This window comes from Berkeleyomyces rouxiae, assembly GCF_048999995.1.
Source record: "Berkeleyomyces rouxiae strain 22BRR77 chromosome Unknown BrBRR77_ptg000003l, whole genome shotgun sequence".
NCBI classification, from domain to species: domain Eukaryota; kingdom Fungi; phylum Ascomycota; class Sordariomycetes; order Microascales; family Ceratocystidaceae; genus Berkeleyomyces; species Berkeleyomyces rouxiae.
This window is the reverse complement of record NW_027396493.1, coordinates 1503198-1525619: the sequence shown is the minus strand read 5'-3', so window position 1 is coordinate 1525619 and position 22422 is coordinate 1503198. Positions and strand designations below refer to the sequence as shown.

At 53.8% G+C, this 22422-nt stretch overlaps 7 protein-coding genes across 7 annotated transcripts; 3 read left to right on the top strand and 4 right to left on the bottom strand.

Moving 5' to 3' along the window:
- Nucleotides 1–849: 849 nt before the first annotated feature.
- Nucleotides 850–3525, top strand: BROUX77_003599 (uncharacterized protein; the record flags this gene model as incomplete). The annotated part of the gene is made up of 2 exons (XM_073748269.1): nucleotides 850–2025; nucleotides 2095–3525. The coding sequence occupies 2 exons, from the start codon at nucleotides 850–852 to the stop codon at nucleotides 3523–3525; spliced, it is 2607 nt and encodes an 868-aa protein (XP_073606024.1).
- A 445-nt stretch (nucleotides 3526–3970) lies between these two features.
- Nucleotides 3971–5518, bottom strand: BROUX77_003598 (uncharacterized protein; the record flags this gene model as incomplete). The annotated part of the gene is made up of 2 exons (XM_073748268.1): nucleotides 3971–5152; nucleotides 5243–5518. 2 exons carry the CDS (start codon nucleotides 5516–5518, stop codon nucleotides 3971–3973), a joined length of 1458 nt encoding a protein of 485 aa, XP_073606023.1.
- Nucleotides 5519–7879: 2361 nt separating this feature from the next.
- BROUX77_003597 (uncharacterized protein) lies at nucleotides 7880–9575 on the bottom strand (the record flags this gene model as incomplete). Its single annotated transcript, XM_073748265.1, has 2 exons — nucleotides 7880–9468; nucleotides 9527–9575. 2 exons carry the CDS (start codon nucleotides 9573–9575, stop codon nucleotides 7880–7882), a joined length of 1638 nt encoding a protein of 545 aa, XP_073606022.1.
- Nucleotides 9576–11986: 2411 nt separating this feature from the next.
- BROUX77_003596 (uncharacterized protein) lies at nucleotides 11987–12894 on the top strand (the record flags this gene model as incomplete). Its single annotated transcript, XM_073748264.1, has 2 exons — nucleotides 11987–12146; nucleotides 12236–12894. The coding sequence occupies 2 exons, from the start codon at nucleotides 11987–11989 to the stop codon at nucleotides 12892–12894; spliced, it is 819 nt and encodes a 272-aa protein (XP_073606021.1).
- Nucleotides 12895–13383: 489 nt separating this feature from the next.
- On the bottom strand, nucleotides 13384–16685 carry BROUX77_003595 (uncharacterized protein; the record flags this gene model as incomplete). The annotated part of the gene is made up of 3 exons (XM_073748263.1): nucleotides 13384–14009; nucleotides 14093–16328; nucleotides 16422–16685. 3 exons carry the CDS (start codon nucleotides 16683–16685, stop codon nucleotides 13384–13386), a joined length of 3126 nt encoding a protein of 1041 aa, XP_073606020.1.
- A 761-nt stretch (nucleotides 16686–17446) lies between these two features.
- BROUX77_003594 (uncharacterized protein) lies at nucleotides 17447–19171 on the bottom strand (the record flags this gene model as incomplete). Its single annotated transcript, XM_073748262.1, has 3 exons — nucleotides 17447–17910; nucleotides 18004–18577; nucleotides 18644–19171. The coding sequence occupies 3 exons, from the start codon at nucleotides 19169–19171 to the stop codon at nucleotides 17447–17449; spliced, it is 1566 nt and encodes a 521-aa protein (XP_073606019.1).
- A 979-nt stretch (nucleotides 19172–20150) lies between these two features.
- On the top strand, nucleotides 20151–22151 carry BROUX77_003593 (uncharacterized protein; the record flags this gene model as incomplete). The annotated part of the gene is made up of 1 exon (XM_073748261.1): nucleotides 20151–22151. The coding sequence occupies one exon, from the start codon at nucleotides 20151–20153 to the stop codon at nucleotides 22149–22151; it is 2001 nt and encodes a 666-aa protein (XP_073606018.1).
- Nucleotides 22152–22422: the final 271 nt, after the last annotated feature.

The window sequence follows — 22422 nt, the reverse complement described above, 5'->3', positions numbered from 1 at the left end:
AGGGCTTTTCCGCTGCTTTAGAGCCCCTTCAGGGACTATTTTAGGGCTGCTTGCGGATTATAGAGCTTTCGATGCGTCAAGGAAGCCTCGCTTTAGCCCTATTGGGCCATCCGCAGCCCACTGTAGCGACTAGTGCCCGCTGCTTAGTTAGTGGCAAGAGTAGTTCCTTCCTGGCGCCACAAGGCCACGACAGCCTCTTTGACCAGCTTTTGCTTATAAGGGGCAGTTACCGTCTGCTGCAACGCATGCCTGCCTGGCTGACCGTTTCGTCGAATAACACAAAAAGAATTGAATTCTCGTGGTTATTTTCTTGGATTTTTTTTCTTCTTTTTAATTTTTCTTTTGCTCTGCTTGGAACTATACAGATTTATTATTTCTTTTTTTTTGCTGCTCTTGTGAAGCTGAAGCCTTCCTCCGCCCAACCGGCGTCGCGATTCTCTTACCCACACACCGCAGCCCGGATTAACAGCCACTCCGAAAGACGTCATCAGTACCAGCCGCCGTCCTTCCGTGCCGGCCCAGCCCCGGAGTGCTTTCGCGTCGGTACGTTGGTCGTGCCCTCTTCTATTGCGATTGTCTTGCTAACACGAATGCGGCTTCTTTGGTAGACAAAGCGACGATCACCCAACCACTGCAAGGGTGTCCCTCCATCGTGGCTTCAGGCCCGTTTATGTATAAATCTTCGTATATATACAAGCAGACACCACCCACTCCAACGAACCCGCCCACATCTCCGGTTCCACGACATTCCCCCCTGCAACGCATCTAAGCAACGTGCCCTCTGTCTGCTTTCTTTGCAGGTCGTGTCTCGCCCCCTTCGAAACACTCTATTGAGCACATACGCTCGCCATGCGGATATCTTCTTTGATTGGCCTGGCTGCCAGCCTGGCCCCTGCTGTATCGGCCGTCCAGTTGTCCTCTCGCAACGTCCCACAGTTTGACTTTGATTCTGCCGACCACTATGTATTGAATTTACGCCCGGAAATAGATCCCCGGGAGGTCGCTTCCAAGCTTGGGCTGCGCTACGATGGCCAGCTGGGAGCTTTGGACAACCTCCACGTCTTCACTGGCGAAAAGACTACTCGCGACGTAGCAGGCGAGGCCATCGCAATGAGCCGCCACCGCAAGCGGTCGCTGGGGGAGACGGACGCTCTCGCTAGCGTGCGATTTTCCCAGAAGCAGCAGCTCAAGCCTCGGCTCGAGAAGCGCATCATCCCTCCGCGACCCGAGGGCTACATGGCGCCTCGTAGCGGCCACCGGCTAATCGCTAGAAACGACGAGCTCGAGGAAAAGCGCAAGGCCCTCATCGAAAAAATCGACATCAAGGACCCCATATTCAAGGATCAATGGCACTTGATCAACACTGAACAGCCCGGCCATGACGTCAACATGACCGACATTTGGCTGGAGGGCATCACGGGCAATGGTTCCATTGTGGCCATCGTCGACGATGGTCTAGACATGTACAGCGAAGATCTCAAAGACAACTACTACGCCGAGGGATCTTATGACTTCAACGACCGGAGTCCAGAGCCCAAGCCGCGTCTCTCTGACGACCACCACGGTACTCGTTGCGCTGGCGAGATCGCTGCCGTGCGCAACGAAGTATGCGGTCTCGGCGTGGCCTTCAACTCGAAGGTGTCTGGCCTCCGTATCCTTAGCAAGATGATTTCTGATGCTGATGAAGCCGTAGCCATGACGTACGACTACGAACACAACCATATCTACTCCTGCTCGTGGGGCCCTCCGGACGACGGCCGCAGCATGGAGGCTCCGGGTGTGTTGATTCGCCAGGCCATGCTCAAGGGCATCCAGGATGGCCGTAATGGCCTTGGGTCAATCTATGTCTTTGCCAGCGGCAACGGTGCTGCCAGTGACGACAACTGTAACTTTGACGGTTATACCAACTCTATCTACAGTATCACTGTTGGCGCCGTGGATCACAACGGTGACCACCCGTACTACTCTGAAAAGTGCTCTGCCAACTTGGCTGTGACATACTCGAGTGGCAGCGGTGATGCGATTGTAAGTTTGGATATACCATGTTTCTCTTCGAGGACCATCGCTAATAACTATGACTTCTTCGTTTTATAGCACACCACTGATGTTGGGCCTAACAGCTGCTACTCTGGCCATGGAGGTACTTCTGCAGCAGCTCCCCTGGCTGCTGGCATTGTGGCCCTTGTGCTACAGGTCCGTCCTGATCTAGGCTGGAGAGATGTGCAATGGCTTGTCGTACTTACGTCTGTGCAAATCCACCCTGAAGAGCAGAAGCTGTGGCAGACCACTTCCATTGGCCGCATGTTCAGTCACGTGTACGGCTACGGTGCTCTGGACACTTATGCCATGGTACACGCCGCCAAGGATTGGAAAAAGGTCAAGCCTCAGGCTTGGTACTTTTCGCCCTGGCAGCACGTGAACAAAGAGATCCCTCAGGGTGCTGACGGCTTGGTCAGTGAGTTTGAGATTACCGAAGACATGCTGAAGCAGGCCAACCTGGAGCGTGTTGAGCATGTCACTATCACCATGAATGTTAAACATGAGCGGCGTGGCGACCTTAACGCTGACCTTGTTAGTCCTTTCGGCGTTGTCAGCCACATTTCAGCCCCGCGTCGTCTCGACAGCTCCAAGGCCGGTTACAACGATTGGACCTTCATGACCGTTGCACATTGGGGCGAGTCTGGCGTCGGAAAGTGGAAGATTATCCTCAAAGACACCATAGTGAATGATATGTCGGGCACCTGGGTTGACTGGCACTTGAAGCTGTGGGGTGAGTCCATTGAGGCCGACAAGGCCACTAAGCTGCCCATGCCTACCGAGGAGGATGATGCCGACCACGACAAGATCGAGACCCAAATTGCAACTGTATCAACCACCTCTATTGCCGCCACGGCTTCGTCTGACGCGACCGCCCTGCCAACCACGGTTCCCACCGACCACCCCGATCGCCCCACGAAGCCCACGTCATCCGAGTCTGGAGTCTTTGCTCCCTCGACCACCGCCAACGCGACGGCCACCTCGACCCTGCCCGCCCAGACTTCTGCTACTGAAGGCTCCTCCTGGGTCGACTGGCTGCCGTCGTTTGGCAACAGCGCCCGCGTCTGGATCATTGGCGCATCGACGCTCATCGTCGCCTTCTGCGCCGGCCTGGGCATCTACTTTTTCATGGCGCGCCGCAAGCGCCTGGCCAACGACTCACGCAACGCCTACGAGTTCGAGCCGCTGCAGGCCGTCTCCGACGACCCCAACGGCATCGAAAAGGGCACGTCGGGCCGCGGCGCTGCTGGCGCTCCTGGCCGCACGCGCGGCGGCGAGCTGTACGACGCCTTTGCTGGCGGCAGCGATGACGAGGACGACGGCTTCAATGACGGCTACCATGACCAGCCCCAGCGGGGGGCGCGCGCGCTGGGCGACGAGCCGCTGCATACGATTGGCGACGACGATGACGATGACGAGGAGAGTGCCGGCGACGCCGCGAGCGACTCGGACCGCGAGAACCTGCTTCGCGGGAACAACCGGTCATGAGAGGCGCACGCGCATGGTGTTGCCGTCGTTCTTGAGTCGACATCCGACGCTGAGCAAGGCGTTGGAGAGCCGAGCTAATTGTGCGCGGAGAGCCTTTTTCTTGTTGAGTTTCTAGTATTTACTTTTCTTTTTTCTTCTTGTCTTTGGCGTTGCTACACATACTATTCCTTTTGGCGTGATGCTAGCCCCTGATAAATCGCAACCGCTTTTTTAGAAAGAAGCACACACAGGTGTGTAGATTGGGGCCTCTGTTTCTTTCTTTATTTTTTTTTTCGCTTTCATGTCATGATATTATGTCTTTATTTTATTTTTTGGTGCTCTGTTGCTAAGACCGAGTGAATGAGTTGGGAAACCAAGAAAAAAAAAATCACGCGTGTTCTCTCTGTAGATTAAGAGCATCAATCAACCACCAAACAAAATGTCACACCCTCTCCCTGTCCCGCAATCACTCCACCGCACATGGCGTGTCATGCTTCTGGATAAACTGCTCCCACGACGCCACGACGTCATCATAGTAGGCAATGTTGGCATCGCACAGACCAAGCAGCTGGCCGCGGAACTCGACACGCTTGATGCGGTCAAAGTCGCTGATCTCGCGCACCACCTCGTCGTTGAACAATTGCGCCGTGCTCTTTGCGCTCTCGGCCTCAGAGCTGAGCATGTCGATGCGCAGCTCGAGCTTGCGCTGGCGTTCGCGGCGCGCGTGTTCGTGGTCGACGCCGCGCGCGTCCTCGATGCGCGAGCGAATGGCGCCCGTGATGCCACCAGCAAGGCCGCCCGCGCCGGTCAAGCTTCCGGCCAGTCCGCTGCCGCCACCGCCGCCGTTTTGGATACCCTCACGCTCAGCTGTGCTCTTGGTCAAGTACTCGGTTAGCTGCTCGTAGTCAAGTTGCTTCTGCTCACGGGTTTTAAGCAGCGTCTTCATGGCGCTGCAGTAAGCTTCCATGTCGCGCACGCTGCCGAGGTAGTCGACGTCAGTGCTCTCGCGCATCTGGCACAGACTGTTGGCTGTGCTGTCGATAGTGGCCGAGAAGCTGCGCACATCACTGCCGATGTGGGGTTCCATGGCAATCAGCTTGCGGAACTGCTCAGCTAGCTCGCGCTGGTCGGTTTCAAGATCGGTGAGGCGGCGCACGACGCGCGACACGATTTTTTCAATGCTGGCTAGGCCCTCATCCAGTTTGTCTGTCTTGTCCCGCACATCGATAAAGCGCTTATTGGGCTTGTGTACTTTGGTAAAGGCATTGATGACGCTGTCAGCAAAGGCGTCAAAAACGCCGCCGGCGCCCGTGCTGCCGTTCTCGCTGCTCATGGAATTACGCTGGTTGCGTGAGCGCATGGTGGCATTCCAGTCTGGGCTCTCGAGGAAGGTATGTAGAATCTGGGCGCGCCGCAAGTGTGGGTGCATAGAGATTCGTGTAAGGAAGCGTTGGAGGCTCTTGGCGCGGCGATTGGTGAACTCAGGGCCGAAGCGATCGCCACGGACATATTCCATCCGCTGCTTGTCGGGGATGGGCGGGACTGCACAGGCCACAAACTCTTTGACGAGAGCCTTGTAGAGATATACAAAGTCGGTGAAACGGCGGCGGACCGAGGAGACGGGTTTCTGAAATGAGGGGAAGTCGCTCTACAAGAGGGGTCAAAGGAGCAATCCCATCGTCAGCATCATCTTTCGGTCGCATGAGCAATAGCACAACAGAGCGGTGGAATGACCTACAGTAGTAGTGATAAGGTATGACACAAAGGCGTCCTTGGACCCGTCCTGTTCTTTGATTGGCAAGGTCACAGTACACTCCAGTCGGTCGCCCGGCGAGTTTCCAATGTCTATGTGGGCGCCAGCATCGATCTGGGCCGGAATTGGCGTGCCAGCGCTGGAGCCAACGATAACGTCGTCGTCATAGTCGTAGGAAGATGACAGACGACCGCCGGCTTGGGGGCCTGCAAACGCATCGTGTCCGGTGTCCCATGTGACGTTATCAAAGTCGTTGTCCATGGCAGGCGGCGGCAGCGTCGGATGGACGAATTTGGAGTTTTGTCGGAGTGGAGCGAAAGAAGCGGCGTACAGGCCGGGATACAAGTACTTGGTAGGAGGAGGAGCAGCGGCAGAGGCCGAATGAGTTGCGAGGAGGAGGCCGTTTTAGCAATTAAACAGCAACACGAGGAAATCAATCAAAGGCTCGACGAAGAAATAGGCGCGGAAATTATGACGTCGTAATTGGCAACAAATGACGCTGAAGACTGGAGAGCGGAAAATGGTACAAGCAAAAATAAGATTTAAAGAGAACAAGAAAAATTGAAGGTCGCAATCTGATCACTGCCCGTAGCGATTATCACATAACTAATTCTGGTGACGGCAGGCACGCGGTTTGAGATAGTGGGGTTCCGTTCTGACTGTGCTGGAAAACTGCAAGCACCACGCAAACGCACGTTATGTGTGCCTTCCTGATCAGGGCGAGCCAGGCAGAACTTGAAGAAGAGGCAAGGGACTCGGACTCGGATCTGTGGACTCGACAAAAAATATAAAGATACTATGTATGTTGAAATTGGCCTTTCTTCCTGCTCTCTGACTCTAATGTCTGCATCATAGACTGCTTCCAATCATGGCGATGATGTCTCGATCGCTAGCCTTCCCTCCGCATTCAGAGCTTCTTCCTGGAAAATAAGTGGGGGCATCCCTGTGCTTTCCCAAAGCTCCAGCAGGCAGCTTGATTGCATACCCCTGCGCAAAAAAGTCGTGCTCGTCAAAGGCTGCCATCAAGAGCGACCAAGAGCCAAGAGCCAAGAGCTGAGGGACTCTACAGAGGACAAAAGGTGTACACGTGACCTTTTCTCTACATAACTCAAAAAAAGGTCTGCCAAATCATCGCGACCCAACTCTGCCTTTTTACGTCACCACTCATAATAATACACATGTATACACGACACTCGCTCTAAATCCAACTTGAGTGTTCACTTGTAGTGAGGGGTCGCCAGAGCTGCACTGCCAAACTCAACACACGTGACTATGTCTCCACAATAATCGAAAATACGGCATCTGGTTAAACATCTTTTACTCAAGTCAAAGCCAAGGCCACAATTGACGATTTGAAGCAAGTCATTAAAGTTACAGAAAAGCAACCTGCGAAGGGTAACACAAGCTTCATCGACGGGTTCATTGCGCCTCGTTCTTCCTCTCGGACTTTCCTCAAGCAAGTAAGACGGAGTGAAAGTTTTCAAAATATGCATTGAAGCTGGGTTCCCTCCAATGCGAATGGAGTAGAGTTTCAGCTGAATTTATATAACTATAAAAGAAAAGGGAAACCAAATGCAAGTGGGTGGAACGAGTAGACGATATAATCTCTACGCCATATAGAAAATGAAAACCGAGACCCCAAATCTTGAGACGCTACTGGCTTTGGCATCTTGGTACGAACACATGAAGAAACGCCCAAAAGAAAACAGGAAAAACATGGAAACAAGAAACTGGACAGCCAGAAAGAAACAAAAAGAGTGACAAGTTTGTGTGGGTTTTCCGTGTTTTTTTTTGTAAGTGAAACATGTCCATCAATATAATTCTGGTAAAGAGCGTAGGTAGGAGTGTTGACACAGTCCTGGATATGAATAAACAATGAGAGAGAAAAGGGAAAGTGAAGCATCGTCTGGTACGATCATAGATGGTCTTGTTGATGATAATCTTGAGCAGAAATAAGAGAAGTATAATGGGCAATAAAAGAAAAGAAAAACCCTGTGATGGCACACAGATTGTGATTGAGTTGAGAAATGGATGAGCAACAGTATGGATAAGGAAACAAAGAAGAAAAATGTGGTATGGAGCAGGAGAAAGATAATATGGAATACCGTCAACGAAAATGAAATCGTCGAAAAGGGCAAAAAAACAAAACGATAAAAAAGGGAAATCCAAACCGACAGAAGAGAGGATGGGGGGCGCAGAAAGAGAGATAGCCCGTGTCTCGGGCTCTACACCATGAATCAAGCTCAGCAGCAATGTTCACATTCACATGTAACAGGGAGAAACGAGCATCAGAAACAGTCGCTGATCTGTGCGTTCTCCTGCGCCACTATAGGCTGAGATGGTTGCATGTCCCTGACAAAGGACACGCTTTCTCCGTCCCCCACACAAACAAAAGGGGCATCATAACGTCTAAATGCAAGAAAAAGGAAGAGAGAAAACCAAAAGACCAACAATGAAAAAAAGCGTCGAGCAAAGTAAGCAACATGGGCATAGAGATGAATCTTCAGGATGAATCTTAAATGGAATCCTGCACTCGAGGGCGAGATGGCATAATCAGACGAACACATCAGGACTCGAGCGATAGTATGCGCACACCATCGACTTCCATTGTTGTTTCGCGGTTTACTCTTGCTTCGTCTTGCCCTCGGCAGAGCCGGCAGAGCTAGTGGCAGGTGCTCCCTTGACAGCCTTGAGAGTCTCGGCCTCGGCGGCCGCAACTTCGCCGGCAACCTTGTTCGCCAGCGCGGCAGGCTGGGCTGCCAGACGCTCCTCCTTCTCATCAATGTTGGCATTGTCGCGAGGCGCAGCCATGCCAGTAGTCTCATGGACTTCGTCTTGCTTGGCCTCATCCTCAATGAGCTCTTGCTGTTCCTTGAGGACCTCCAGACGCTGCTTGTTGGTGGCAGCGCCCTCTGCGTTGTGCACCTCGAGCTCAATCTCGTGGTACAGCTCCTCAGGAATCGACGACAGAACATTCATCAGCGCATCGACCTGGCTCGTCATGTCACCTGAGTACATGTAGGCATTGCTCAAGACTAGGAGTGTTGAAGGGACACCCTCCTTGAGACGCAGGTTCAACCAGGTCTGAAGGTCGGCCCGCATGCGCGCAGGGGACACGCCGTGCGTGCGGATACCACGGCTAGCGCAGGCAGTCTGCACCTCACCGGGAGTCAAGTTGTCAATACCCTCAAAGGAAATGGCGCGGTCATCACGCTTGATCTGGCGCATCCGGTGGCGCACCTGGTAACGCAGCATGCCGTCATTGCCCAGAGTGCCCAGGTTCATGTAGCGGCACATGCTGACTAGCTGAGGCCGGGAGAGATTGTCCAGAGTCAGGTCATCCTTGAACATCTGGCAGATGCGAATGACAGCAGCGTCTTCCGGCTTCTCACCAGTAGACCGTAGCTTGGTGAAGAAACGACGGAATTCTTCCTTTTGTGATGAGGCAATAGCCAGAGGGATTCCAGTCTCCTGCAAAGTCGACTGCAAGAAGGTGCTGACATCCTTGCGGGTAGCACGTAGTATAGAGGCCTTGGCAGCTTTGCTCTTGTCGCCCTCAAAGGTACTAGGCAGCATTCCGGGGAACAGCTTCAGAGCAAAAGGAAGCAGCAGCTCTGCAAAAGGGACAATGACAAAGACGGAAAAGGGAACTAGACGGGCAACGTCCTGCACTGTCCGTCTGAGCTGGCGGTTCTCGCGGCGGGTCAGCTCGTATCCGGCCATCATTTTCAGGGCAAGGCGAGTGCTGATCTTGACCTCAGCAGCGAGCAGTTTGCTGCCGTCCCAGTAGTGGTTCGCCTCGTGCTTGATCTTTTCCCATAGGGTCATATTCTTTTCATGATCGTCCTTGGCAGCGGCCTCGGCATCAGCCTTGCTTGTAGCTAGATTTGAGCTCTCTTCTTTGGAAACCTCTTTCCCTGTTTGCTCGGAGGGACTGGCTGCCGGGGTTTTGTCGGCTGACTGGGCAGGTTTGGACACGGTTACAGGGTCTTTCTTGAAGGCAACGTCCCGGGGCAGGGGCTTTCTAGCTACCTCGGCGTTGAAGCCCGGAGGCGGGCCAGGAGGCATGCCCGGGCGATGGGGCTCAGTTGACACACTGCGAGATGATGACAGTAGGATAGAGACGGCGGGCATGAACGAGGGAGTAGTGCGAGCATTGCGGAGCAGCAGCGTGTTGGCCGCGGCGAATTGTGATCTGGTCAAAGAGCGGGCTGCGAAGAGGGTTAGTATGAGGTGGGTCACGGACGACGGGAGGCTGTGAAAACGTACCGACCAGAGGAGCGGTCGCTCTGCGCGCAACAGCAGCAGTGGCGCTCATGATGAAGAGGGAGTTGTGACCTTGTGGGGGTGTGAGGGGCAGAAAGAGAGGGAGAGAGCAGGTCAAGCCGTCGCGAGAGTGGTGAAACGGCAGGCAAAAACTCGTGAGGCGGTGGAGATTCGGTGGGCTCGCTTCACTTCGGGTTTTGTGCGGCAGAAAGACGGAAAGTTTGGCTGCTACCAAGAGAGGAAAAAAATAAGATGCAAAAGAAGGATGGAAGAATAAGAGAGCGACTGTTGGGAGTCACAGAAAACACGGCGCAGCGAATCAGCGGCAGCGGGAGACGAAAGCGGTAGAAGTATCGGTAACAGTAACAGCAGCCGGTCGATGATGAGAGGAGCAGAGTTCAGTCAGAAGCGAGACAGAATAATATAAAGAAAACGGGAGTGAGAATCAGTGTTTTGCTTGGGAGGAAGAGAGAAGCCAAAACGAGAACAAGACCAGGAATCAGGAATGGCAGGGAAGCAAAAGCAGAAGATGAGTAAGACGGGTAGGGTTTCAGAGACGGTGAGAATTCCAAGAGAGAGGTGTGTAGAAGACACGAAGTTATGCAGTGAGAGCTACCTGTTTATGCAGTTTGAGGGAAGTTGTACAGGAGTTGTGCAAATATTGACCCCCTCCATGACCTAATACTTATGCCCCTGGCCTTTTTGTATTCTTGCTCAAGTTATGCAGTGCACAAAAAGAGCCCCAGCCAGCTCGGCTTGACCCAAAATAGCATTGTACTTACTAAGCAGACCTTCAGGAGACACCGAAATGCGCCCCTAATTTGCACGAGGTTGTGGGCAGGGGCGTGGAGCTAGGTCGTCTCTAATCCGTCCCTCAGTGATATCAGATGCCAGATAGGGTTACCAAGCAAGCGAGGTACCATCTCATCTGCATGCCGGCCTAATCTCACGAACAGTTTACTCGGCACGCATACAAAATAACGTGGAATGGCATGTTTTGGCACGTTGTTTGTGGTGGGCTCATCGTTGTCAACAAGCAGACTAACACGACGCCGCGTGGAAAGTTCATCCCCGGAAGGGCCCTATCTACAATAAACAAACCCTAACCCCGCTAGGCCAAAAACGCCTAGGCCGTGGCGAGGCCCAGGAATCTAGAAGCTAAGGTACGAGACATTTTGCTTTTGCACACGAAGCCAAAACTTGAGACAACAACACAGAAACCGCCTCGGGGCGGTATTGCATGCAGATGTGCAAGGTGGCATTCGGCAGGAAAGACTCCCTAACCCGTCCTAGACGGGCCGGGTAATCCTCGGATAGCTGGGTTGAGACAGGGGCCTAGAAACAGCGTGCTTATGTCAGCCGGACTGCATTCGGTACCTCTGAAGGTTTATTCTGGTTCCAAATAGATAATGAGAGTCTCAGGGTGTCATGGTTGTTCATCAAGCTGAGGCAGCTGGAGTATGATGGTGTTTATAAATGCAATTATTCTGGTGCTCAAATCTGTATGTAGGGAGGCCTTCAGGCACGTGTGCCAGAGTATAGCGATAGCGGCTTTAACATTTACCCCAGGAAAGCAGCATGTGGTTACAGGGGCGGAGCTTATCAGGGAGCGCTGTATTTACAGGGGATATAGGGTCTAGTTCATGATAGTGAGCAACTTACTACAAGGTCACTGGCGTCTCAACAAAAAAGCCAGAGCCAACAAGGCTGGCAGGCAAGGCTGAGGATTCTCGCTTCAACGGCAAGAGAAACCACGGGCGAATCCTGCTGCCGTTGAAGCGAAAGAGAAACGGCGCAATTGCCCAACAACTTTTGTTGCGGATTTCTGATACTACTGCGCTAGAAACTGAGCACCGGGGCTTCCTGAGCATTTATGGGCAGCCTGTAACACGCTGTGCACCAGCGGCAGACCACCTGTAATAGGGGCTCTTGCAGCAGCCCCGCTGCTAAAGACCGCCTGTAGCCCGAGATCTCTAATGGGAATTTCCCCTCCCCCGCAGTCATCCGGCCGTCCCTGAAGAGCCGCCCAGCCGTAGAGAGATCGCCATGGACGCGGGCATTATTCTCTCGATATTATTTTCTTTTGTATTTTTGAATGAGTGCGTGTCAAGAAAATAAAGAGCAAGAATCACGGCGTTTTTGCTTGGTTATCTCTTCTTAAAAATCTGATATTGATTCACGCTTTCTTCCCCACCGGATTTTCCGACATCGCTGGCGAAAGCCCGCACAGGGAGGTTTTTGGCTTTTCTGTTATCACTGCGTGTTTTTTTTTTGCCTGGCGCTCAAAGTGAGAGAGCGGGGGGAAAAAGATTGAGAATATCGCCAAATTAAAGAAGAAGGAAAGCAGGCTTGGGTTGTGACGCAGATCACAACGCAGCTGTGTGGCCGGTTTCTTTTAGACTTTTACGTTTTTTCAAAGGAAAAAGAAACCCCTCCCTCCCCCTCCGCTCCCCCGCGCCCGCCATGCAGCACCTGCGTAAAGCCGCCCGCGTCATTCTCATCGGCGCTCCGGGCGTCGGAAAAGGAACACAGAGCGAGCGCCTGCTCCAGCGCTTTCCGCAGCTTCAGACCATCAGCTCGGGCGATCTTCTGCGCAGCAACGTGAAGCGCCGCACGCCACTCGGTAAGCATCGCGAGGATACGCTACTTCGATCTGCCCGTGTCTCGCCCTCGCCCTCCCCGCACAATCCGACCGCTAACCTCGTCCTGCAGGCATCAAGGTTGAAAACACCATGAAGGCCGGTGGCCTGGTCAGCGACGACCTGATCCTGCGCGTCATCGGCAATGAGTTCTACCAGCGCGGCTGGATCTCCCTGCCGCCCGGCCACGGCAGTATGACGCTTGCTAGCAGCGGCGAGGCCGCCGCCGAGGCCGAGCCAGAGTTCTCGCCCACTATGGCCAGCAGCTTTACCGGCACGCCGTCCATCCTCGAGTCGATCCCGCGGCCCGCCTTCAGCGACGACCCGGCCTGCTCGTTCCTGCTCGACGGCTTCCCGCGCACGCAGGCCCAGGCCGCCAGCCTCGACCGCGTCGTGCCCATCAACCTCGTGGTCTCCATCAAGACGCCCTTTGACGTGCTGCTGCGCCGCATCACCAGTCGCTGGGTGCACGAGTCGTCGGGCCGCGTCTACAACACCGCCTTCAACGCCCCGCGCGTCGCTGGCCGTGACGACGTCACCGGCGAGCCGCTGACGCAGCGCGCCGACGATACCGAGGAGGTCTATCGCGCGCGCTATGCCAAGTTCCAGGAGACTGCGGGCCCGTTGCTCGAGCACTACGCCCGACGCGGGCTCGTTATGGAGGTCGAGGGCATGACCAGCGATGAGATCTCCCCTAAGCTGTTTGAGGCCTTTGGGCGCATGTACAGTTAATGACGGGCCAATCTTTCTGCGTTCTTTTTTTCTTTTGGTTCTTTGGGCTTCTGTCTCTTTCGGTTGGCGTCTGGTGGTTGGGCTGGGGCGATGACGCCTGAGGGGTTATTCTTTGTCTGATTTCTTCGTCTTTCTGTTCTGAATTTGTAATTTGTCTAAGCGTCTGCAAACACGTGCTTAATTGAATATTAAGAATGGAGTCTGAGGCAGTTCCGAAACTACATTTTCACCGGTGAACACATAATACCCACGTTATAGGATCAGGGCCAAGAATCGAGAAGATGTATGAGTAGATTCAACAGCAATACAGAACAATGATAGAAATAGAACAGCAAAATCACAGGCGAAATGAGACAATGAGCAAAACGACAAATAAAGACAACAAACAGACAACAAACACACGGAAAAAACCCAAGCAACAATCCTTGCAATACAGCAAACTCATTTTAAGCCATTGATGCATGCCCCTAGTTTGCTCTCTCCCACCGCCTAGTCATCCTCATCGTATCTCGGCGCAGGCGTGTCCGGCACGCCTCCATACGCTCCCGGCGTCGGCGCGCCATAGTATCCACCCGAGGCGTATCCCGACGCAGCTGGAGTGGGTGCGCCGGCAGCTGGCGTTGGAGCCGAGTCTGCGCCCCAGCTATTCCAGCCACCAGGCGTCGGCGCGCTGAGAGCTCCAGGCGTAGGTGCCGAGTAAGCACCGGGTGTGGGCGCGTTCAGGGCTCCTGGTGTGGGCGCTCCGAGTAGGCCGGCACCAGGTGTCGGTGCGTCGAACGCGTGTGACGACGAGCCTGATGCTCCGGGCGTATAGCCCCATCCGTCGCTGGGCGCGGCAGGCGTTGCTACCGACGCACCGTATGCGGGCGTCTTGCCACCGCTGTTCCAGCTGTCGCTGCCGTACGCTGGTGTACGACCGCCGGAACCATACGAATCGTGTGCAGGAGTCTTGCCGCCAGAGGCTGCCCACGCAGGTGTCCGAGAACCAGAGCCATAAGCTGTACGGTTACCATCGTAGGGGTTGACAGTGCGGGAGCCGTCGGCCCAAGCAGGCGTACGTGAGCCCGAGTTGTCCTGTTTCCAAGCAGGAGTCCGGCCACCACCAGGAGCAGGAGCTATTACATCATGTTAGCAAATTTTGATGGATAAAACAGGTGGGTGACAAAGGCCAGGACGTATTGTCCGCGTTTAAACTTACTTCTGGAGCCCCAAGCGGGAGTGCGCTCTGACGAGTTGTATGACGGTGTGCGGTTACCACCCTGCCAGCTGGGAACTCTACCACCACCACCACCATTACCTCCGGACCGATCCCGATCACCACCTCCATTTGATGGCCGAGGGCCGCCTTTGCCGAAGGGATCAACGGGCTCGCCAGTAATCTTGTCGCGGTAGCTGAGATGGTCCTTGTTCACAGACACAATCTTGTTACGAGCGTGAAGCTCAACACGTGCGTTGGTATCAGTGGCATCTTTAACAATGCCAAGTAGACCTTTGTAGATACCACGTCGGATAACTACCGTTTGGCCAATTGAGCGATCGCGCCCCATAGGTTTGGGAGGAGGACCCATGCCTTTGGGTCCGTTGCGCTTGAGCGCCGGGTTCATGGCACTGAGATCAGGACCACCATTGGCCGCAACACGGCCTCCCTTGGCGGCTACGGTTGTGACATTTGATGCGCGCACCACAAAGATACCACCGTTCTCCGTTGAATCATGTGTTTGGAGGAATAGGTAGGAACGGTGGATGTGCATAATAGTGCCGCGGCGTTGCAGGTTTCCATACTCCCGCACCACGTCTCCCGTCTGGATTTCAGCCGAAGTACGGTCGGCTGCAACGGCATGGCGGCGAGGAGGCAGTTTGTTGGGGATCTGTGAGGGTGCCGATTGGCGCGTGTCACCATGCTGGTCAAGAACAGTCATGGATTCACGGTCGATCTTGATGATGCAGCCAACCGTGGTGGGATCCAGTTGTACCATATCATGCAGTGAATACTGGCCCAGAGTGGTCTGGCCACCCGAGTCACTAGCCTCGCGCAGGTCACGACTGAAGACCGTGATTTCGTTGTTGGTTGTGTCTGTAACGAGAGTGACACGGTCATCCTCGATCTTGACAACCATACCGACTTCGTCCTGGAAGCGACTTCCACCAACAACCTTGACGTGATCACCCATCTTGAAGCGCTTGCGAAGGTTTTTAGTAGGAACATCAATGGTCTGACCAATCAAAGTGCCCTCAATGACATTCAGCGTCACAATATCACCGTGAACACCCGTAGTACGACCCACGACGCCCTTTTGCTCACCAGAGTGCACCTCGACAACATCACCAGGCAGGTACACAACCGTAGCATTGCTGTTCTTCAAACTGGCAGCCAGGGCCTTTAGATCCAGGCTTTCGGTACCATCTTCAGCGCCCGACGCAAACTTGGTGACTTCTTCTAACTTGGGGTTAACATCGTCAATAACCAGTTGCTGGATCTTGATATCCTTAACCTGGAAACCGTTTTCGAACTCATCGCCGTTGTAGGTCCATGTGTTGGTTGATGGGTTTCCGACGACATTGCGTGGCTGACGCTTGCGAGCTTCCTGCTCACTAAAAAGACGCTGAGGCGGGCGGGGACCGGGGCCAACAGGTCTTTTGCGTTTGCCGTCTATACTAGTGGCCTCTTCACGAACACCATAGTCCAGACGAGGGATGAAGCGTACACGGGCTTCCAAGCCGTTTTCAGTGACATCAATGACCTGAGCCAAATCACCAGCATGCTTGAACGGCTTGCGAAGACGCACCCAGGCACCGGGTTCCAGAGTAGGGTTCTTGGTCACTCTGAGCAAATCAGGCATGTCTTTGATCTCGACTAGATGCATTTTGCTACGAGGGTACACATTCATCAAACCCTCCAGAGCTGTATGCACATCAGCTTGACGCATAGCCTCGACGTAGATGTAACCCTTCATGACGGAGTCAGGGCCAGCGCGCTCGAATGCTGAGGTGACCTTGAGCTCGTTCTTGGTGCCAACCAGCTCGTCCATGCGCTTGATAAGTGAGAAGACGACTTCGCGCTCCTTTCCTTCACGGGCCTTGACAGCCCAGATTTTGGGATCATCGACACTGGGAAGCAACAGACGTTTAGGGACGGCAGCCACATCGCCTGGTCCGCGGCCGGACCGACGGTTACCGTAGCGCTGACGCAAAATTTCGGCCTGCTTTTCGGCATCCATTGAGGCGGCCATGTCGCGACGGCGGTCGAGCTCGCGGTGGCGGCGGTCATCATTGAGGCGGGCGGCTTCAGCAAGGTCCTCGGGGTTGTCTTGTTCAATGAAGTTGCCAACTTCCTCTTCATCGAGTTCGTCGTCTTCTTCCTCGTCTTCGTCAACTTCGGCTTCGATATCGAAGAAGGCATTGCGGTGGTCCTTTCTGCGCTTGCGACGGTGGCCCTGGTTAAAAAAAGGGCTGTTAGATAACACGTCCAATAATGGCTGGGCTCAAGGTGATGAGAAATAGAGGGCATCGGTGGTATCTCAACTTACGGACTGAACATCATCCTCGTCATCCTCCTCCTCTTCTTCCTCTTCTTCCTCTTCCTCTTCTTCCTCCTCTTCTTCCTCAACCTCTTCTAACTCATCTTCCTCGTCGGGATCGGCAGTGCGCGTCTTCTGAGGCGCCGGGCTGGATTTGTCGCCAGCCTGGCTGCTGGCCTCGGCGGGTCTCTCGTTCTCTTCTTCATCGTCTGAGCGCACCTCGGGCGCGGGATTGAAGTCTTCTTCATCCGAAGAATCGTAGTGGTCGGACATGGCGGCGAGTGGTGCGGATTTCAACAGTCGACGGACCGAGTCAATGGATTGAGCAAACGCGGGGGTTCAGTTCGCGTAGATGAGGCTAAGGCGAAAAGGCTGAACAATGTGATGGGGCAAAAAGCTTGGTCGTAGGTGTCGTGTCGTCTGTGGGCGAAGCCTTGGCGCAGGCTGTCGTGATGAACTGGCGACGCCCCAAAAAAAAAAAAGGGATTTGAATGAAACCAGCGAGCGCGAGGAAAAGGCCGAGCAAGAAGGCGATGCAAAAAAAGGGAGGATGAAGAAACAAAAATTGCTGGGACAAACTAAAGACAAATGAAACTTGAATATGAAAGAAAGGAAGAATGAAAGATGGCCAAGTCTTGATGTCCCAAACTCATCCGGAGTTGACTAGTAAAAGTTCGAAGTTGGAAGCTTCCATTCCACTGTCAGAGGCAACGGGTGCGTAAAAGTGGGGCTTTTCAGGTGAAGCGTCGCGCTCGTCTGAGAATATGAGAATAGGAAAGAGCGACGCGAACGCCACATTGACACTGTGGGGCCGGCTGCTTTGGGGATTAGCTACAGTCAGTATTAGTGAGCTGCGAGGCTACAATCAAGAGTACGCAAGGCTGTGGGTTGAGTATGACAGCTCCCGACTGCTTTCATTTTGTATGTATATTCTGGTATATAAATATAGAGAGACAGATGAAAACCCACGGTATCCAGCCGAAACAATGTGAACAACCGCACCATCCACCTCCCATTCACATTCACATTCACATTCACATTCTGACTGCCCATATTCCGCGACCCGCACTAACACCCAGCCAGTCACCGGCATCGTGGCTTGCCATATGTGGTACCCAGCCCAGATTTCCGATTTCATAAGGACACTGCCATGCCGAGATGGGGCTGCGCACACTGCTGGGCTGTCCGTTGTTGTATGTCGGGGCCGAGTTTATCAGATCCCATACCAGCACTTGGCAGTCGTCGCCACCCGTGGTCAGAACACCACGACGCGTCGGCGACCATTCGACACAGTTGACAGCACCGCCGTGGCCACGGAGCTCCAGAAGCGCCTGGCCGGGCTGTCGCACATCCAAGATGCGGACAATGCTAGAGTCTTGCGCAAATGTAGCCAATAAGTTCGTGTCGTGGGGTGACGTGGCAAGCCGCATGAGCGGTGGAGGGTGTGACATGGTCTGTTGAGCTAGGGTGGGACTCAGAGGGCGGGAGCCATTGGCTGCTATCCAGTACATTAGTAGGACGGTACGAAGATACTTGTGAGAGTCTCCCTGAGAGATGTTGGCGGGTGTGGGTATTCTTCAGCGTAACGTACCTCTCTCGTCCTTCACGGTCGGCTCATAGATGATGGTGCTGTGCTCCAAGCTACGAAGATCAAACATACGAACACTACCGTCCTGACCGCAGCTAACGAAAACATCAACACTGTTGGCGCAAAAGCGCACGTCGTAGACTTCCTTGTCATGGGCAATCAGCTGTGTCTTGGCAGTCAGAGACGGAATATCCCAGATTGTGCAGGTAGTATCAATACTAGAAGTAATGATCAGGCTGGGCGACAGTGTATTCCAGTCCAGCGAGGTTAGAGGTGCTGTGTGCTCGGGCGTCTTGGAGTTTGACAGTAGCGCCAGAGGTGTGAGCTTTGTGGGAGGGCCATTTTGCCGGCCAATTGTAGCACTGGGCTGCGGCGCCTGAGAATCTGTAGGAAGCGACCAAAGGCGGAGGTGATCGCCAGAAGTCGCAAGCAGGTCAGTGGACTGCTTCTGTGACGAGGGCGGCTCCCAAAGCAGACGTGTCACGGGGTATGAGTGGGTGGCTTCGGCGACTCTGTTAAACTCGAGGGATATCCGGGACGTGCCGCGGTTTGCAACTTGTGTATCGAGAATTTGGATCTATGCAGGCACGGTTAGTGGTGGAGAGTTCGTAGACCGGAGGTCACAGGCTTGCCGAGTGCTCACGTAGTTGTGGCCATCTTCGAGATAGCTGCCAATGGCGACCTTTCCGGCACTGTTGCCCTGGGGCTTCCACTTGCACCAATCGAAAGCATACATGGCCCATGGTGCCATATAGTTGCTCGGTCCATTTTGGGTCGCCGTAGTCTCGTAGACGGCGTCCGAGGGGGTTGAGTCGGCACGGGGCCGGATATCAGCCAGGCCGAGAGGCGTATTGGCCATCGCAGCTCGCTGAGCAGAAGAGGCGGGGGCTGCAGTGCTGTACTGCTCAGGGCCCGGATACGGCGAGGTGGCGGTGGGAGAGCCGTAGGTCGGATAGTTTGCTGGCGAGTCGTAGGAGGAGGAAGCGGTAGCGGTGGTGGGGCTGGACCGGGGATAGTTATGTGCCAGGGTGGGCTGCTGTTGGTGCTGCTGGTGTTGCGAGTGTTGGGGATAGCTCTGGAGGCTCTGGTGGTGCTGCTGTTGGTGCTGCTGCTGATACTGTTGCTGCTGCTGCTGGTAGTCTCCGGCTATGTTGTTTGGTCTTGTCGCCATTCCGCTAGGCTGGTTCAGGTTGAAGGCGCTAGACGAGGCTGAAGCTGGGACGGCGGGCACTAGGCCAGAGGAGGATAATTGGTAGTGGGCGGGGCTTCCCTCAGGCTTAACAGCGGTATTATACGATGGTCCGTCGACGGCGGCGGCAGAGGCAGAGACAGAGCCAGAAGCAGAAACAGAGCCAGAGACTAGAGCTGAGGCGGGGACTGAGGGAGAAGATGGAGAAAAGAAGCCAGGACTTCCCTGCAGATTTTGCCTTCCCTTGGACAGAATGGCCAGCGGCGGGTGGTCGCTGTGGAGCGAAAAATTCTGGTGCTGCTGGTTCTGTTGATATTGTTGCTGGGCGGAATCGGCAAATGGGCGTTGCGATGGTGAAGTCGAGACCACGGACGCCTGATAATGTGATTGGCTCATCGGGTTCGAGGGGAAAAATCACTGGTTCTATATGTCACCGTGCCAAGTTCGAGTCTGATTCGAGGGCCGCCACAAAAGCCACACCCGTTGAGCCACTTCTACTCCTGCCTATTATGATGCGTTAAGCTGAGCGGAAGCGTGCCAGCCAAGTGTGGGGTAAGAAGGGGGAAAGCCTTTGTTGAGATGTACTGACGTGCGGATTTAAAGTCACGATGTTGGTGCCAGGACCAAGGCCGGTCCAAGAATCAGGTCTTTAGTTATATTCATCTTTCGCCCGCCGCAAGACTGGTGTGATTGGCTGGCCTCAACGGCGTCACATCAGGCTGCGACTCTGACTTGCTGGCTGTGCATCTTCTTTCACCTTGACCTTGGTGTTGCTGCGGCTCCGCATTTAGACCCTAATGTGACACAAAATAACCCTACTGACGTAACCAGGGCGAGCTGCCCACTCCGACTACATGTCACACAAGTATTTGCCCTTGGTAATGTGTTGTTGTTATTGTTAGTTCTCTCGCTTGGATACAGACTCACTCTACCAACCACGTGTATCAACGCCGCTGCCAAAATGGCTGACATCCCACTTTCTTCGTTGCGATCACCCTCATCATCAGAAAGATCACGCGACCACTCACCTGACCGTAACAGCGGTGGCTTCTCGACGCCCACAGCACGTCTCAAGAACGTCGCCTTTTCACGCCTCCCATCACATCGGTATGGCTATGGCAGCCAGAACGCATTAGCCGATCCATACCCTGCTATATTTCATGGGCCACCGCCGCCCATTGCGCGCTCCGTATATGCGTCTGAATCGCCTCTGTCTCACGCGGAGCCACCCCGTCATTCGTCGTCGACGGTAGAGGATGCCCCCCCACCTGTAACCTCTACTAGCAGTAATAACTTGGTTGCAAGTATCTCGAACATTAGCAGCATCTTCTTTGATACCAAAAGTAGTGCGACTGGTACAGGTACTCATAAGCAACTTGCTGCGCGCCCTCACCACAATCCCGACTCAATATGGCGTCGCATGCAACGACAGGAAAAGTCGTTGAGCCAGGAACTTCAGGCAATTCTAGATATGCAAGCACAGGCTCTGACTCGGGGATTAGATAGCAGCAGTCATGCTATTTCTCCCGATGAAACCCATGCGCAAAGCAGTGGAAGCAACACGCCTACAGGAGATTTCTATTCACGTGGTTCAGCGTCCCTATCCAAGTCTTCACAGATGGCCAAATCGCTACACCAGCCAAATGCGCATGGCCCTGGTGGTGTAGTTTTACCAGTGCGGCAACCCAGGCCCCACAAAAGTCTAGGCTTGAAGTCTGCGCGCAAAGCACTTTCCGACACTCTCAGCGAGCTAAGAAGCTTAAAGCAACACGAGAACAGATACATCAAGGGTGAAATACAAGCCCGTATTCGCGCCTTGTCACGCGCCGAACGATTGACTGCACGCCAACTGCAAATATCGACCGAGTTGGGGCTTCTCGAAAACAACGACGAAGAGGAGCTAGCCCAAGAACTCTTCGGCTTGGAGAAAGAACGCGACGATCTCTCGCGTGAAATTCAAGAGCTAGAAGAGCGCCTTATTCTCCTGCGAAATAAGCGGCGCTGGGTCGACGGCAAGATTATGCATGTACGCGGCAAACGAGAAGCTGGCCTCAGTGGCTATCGTGGCGCGTTAAAGGAAGTCGGCGAGGAAATCAACAACCTTGTGCGGCAGCCACCTGTCGAGCCGTTGCAGAGCGAGGCTTACACCCACTTGCACGTATTGGATGATGACGGTGTGCGCATTATGTCACCGGGCGGTGACGAGTTTCTGGCGTTGGTGCCGGAACGGCGCACACTAGAACTAGCTCGTGCATGGTGGGAAACTGAGATCAGAGTACTTGAAGCGCGAAATGACGGGGTAGACAGCGAGATTGCAGTACTTGAAGAAGGCGCTGAGGTATGGGCTGCTACCGCCAAGATGATCGGCGAGTATGAGTCGTCGTTGTCTCAACAGATGAAACAGCTGGCTGCTACAGACAGCGGAGAGAAAGTGCAAGTGGAAGAGAATACAGTAGACAGACTTGTAGCACAGATGGACGAAGTCACGAGTGTCCTGAGACAAAATCTGCAGCTGGCAACAGAGAAGAAGTGGAATCTTCTGATATGTGCTATTGGAGCTGAGCTAGAGGCATTCGAAGAGGCCGGGTCAATGCTTCGTTTGGGGGGTTCTGGACCTAGCGAGAATGAAGGGAAATTTCAACATTCTCGGGTTTCTGACCAGCCACAGCAGCTAGACGACGTCTTGACTGGATCAGAATACCACCAGAACCCGGAACGCGAAGATTTGATCGATACACAGGACCAGCGCCAGTTCAATGAACCCGACCAAGAAAATAGAAAGCCCGAAAAGGCAGAACAGTCGTCCAAGTTCAAGGCTTTAAAGCCTGGACTGGCTTCGCCCCTTTCTGCTCCGTATACAGAGTCCTCGGAAAGCCTCCCATCGCCAGCTTTTAAGCCGTACCACCCCGAAGGCGACGGCGAGTATAGCGATAACGAGGTACCGGCGGATTTTCTGGCCTAATGAAGCATTTCCTGGGCGCTGCGGTCTTGTTGATATATAAAGCTGCATGTCTTGTTTTAATGTTTCCACAGTGTTTTATGATGCCTTGACGATGAACGGCCGCGAATTCACAAATTATGTCATGTGTGGTTTTTTTGTCTTTTTTTTCATGTACCAGCTTCCTGATTGCTCACATAACGGTTCAGTCCTATTCTTAATGATGCTAGACATATGATACAGAGTTACAGTGATAATGTTACTGATGATAGCTATACGAAGTGTGATATTGGTT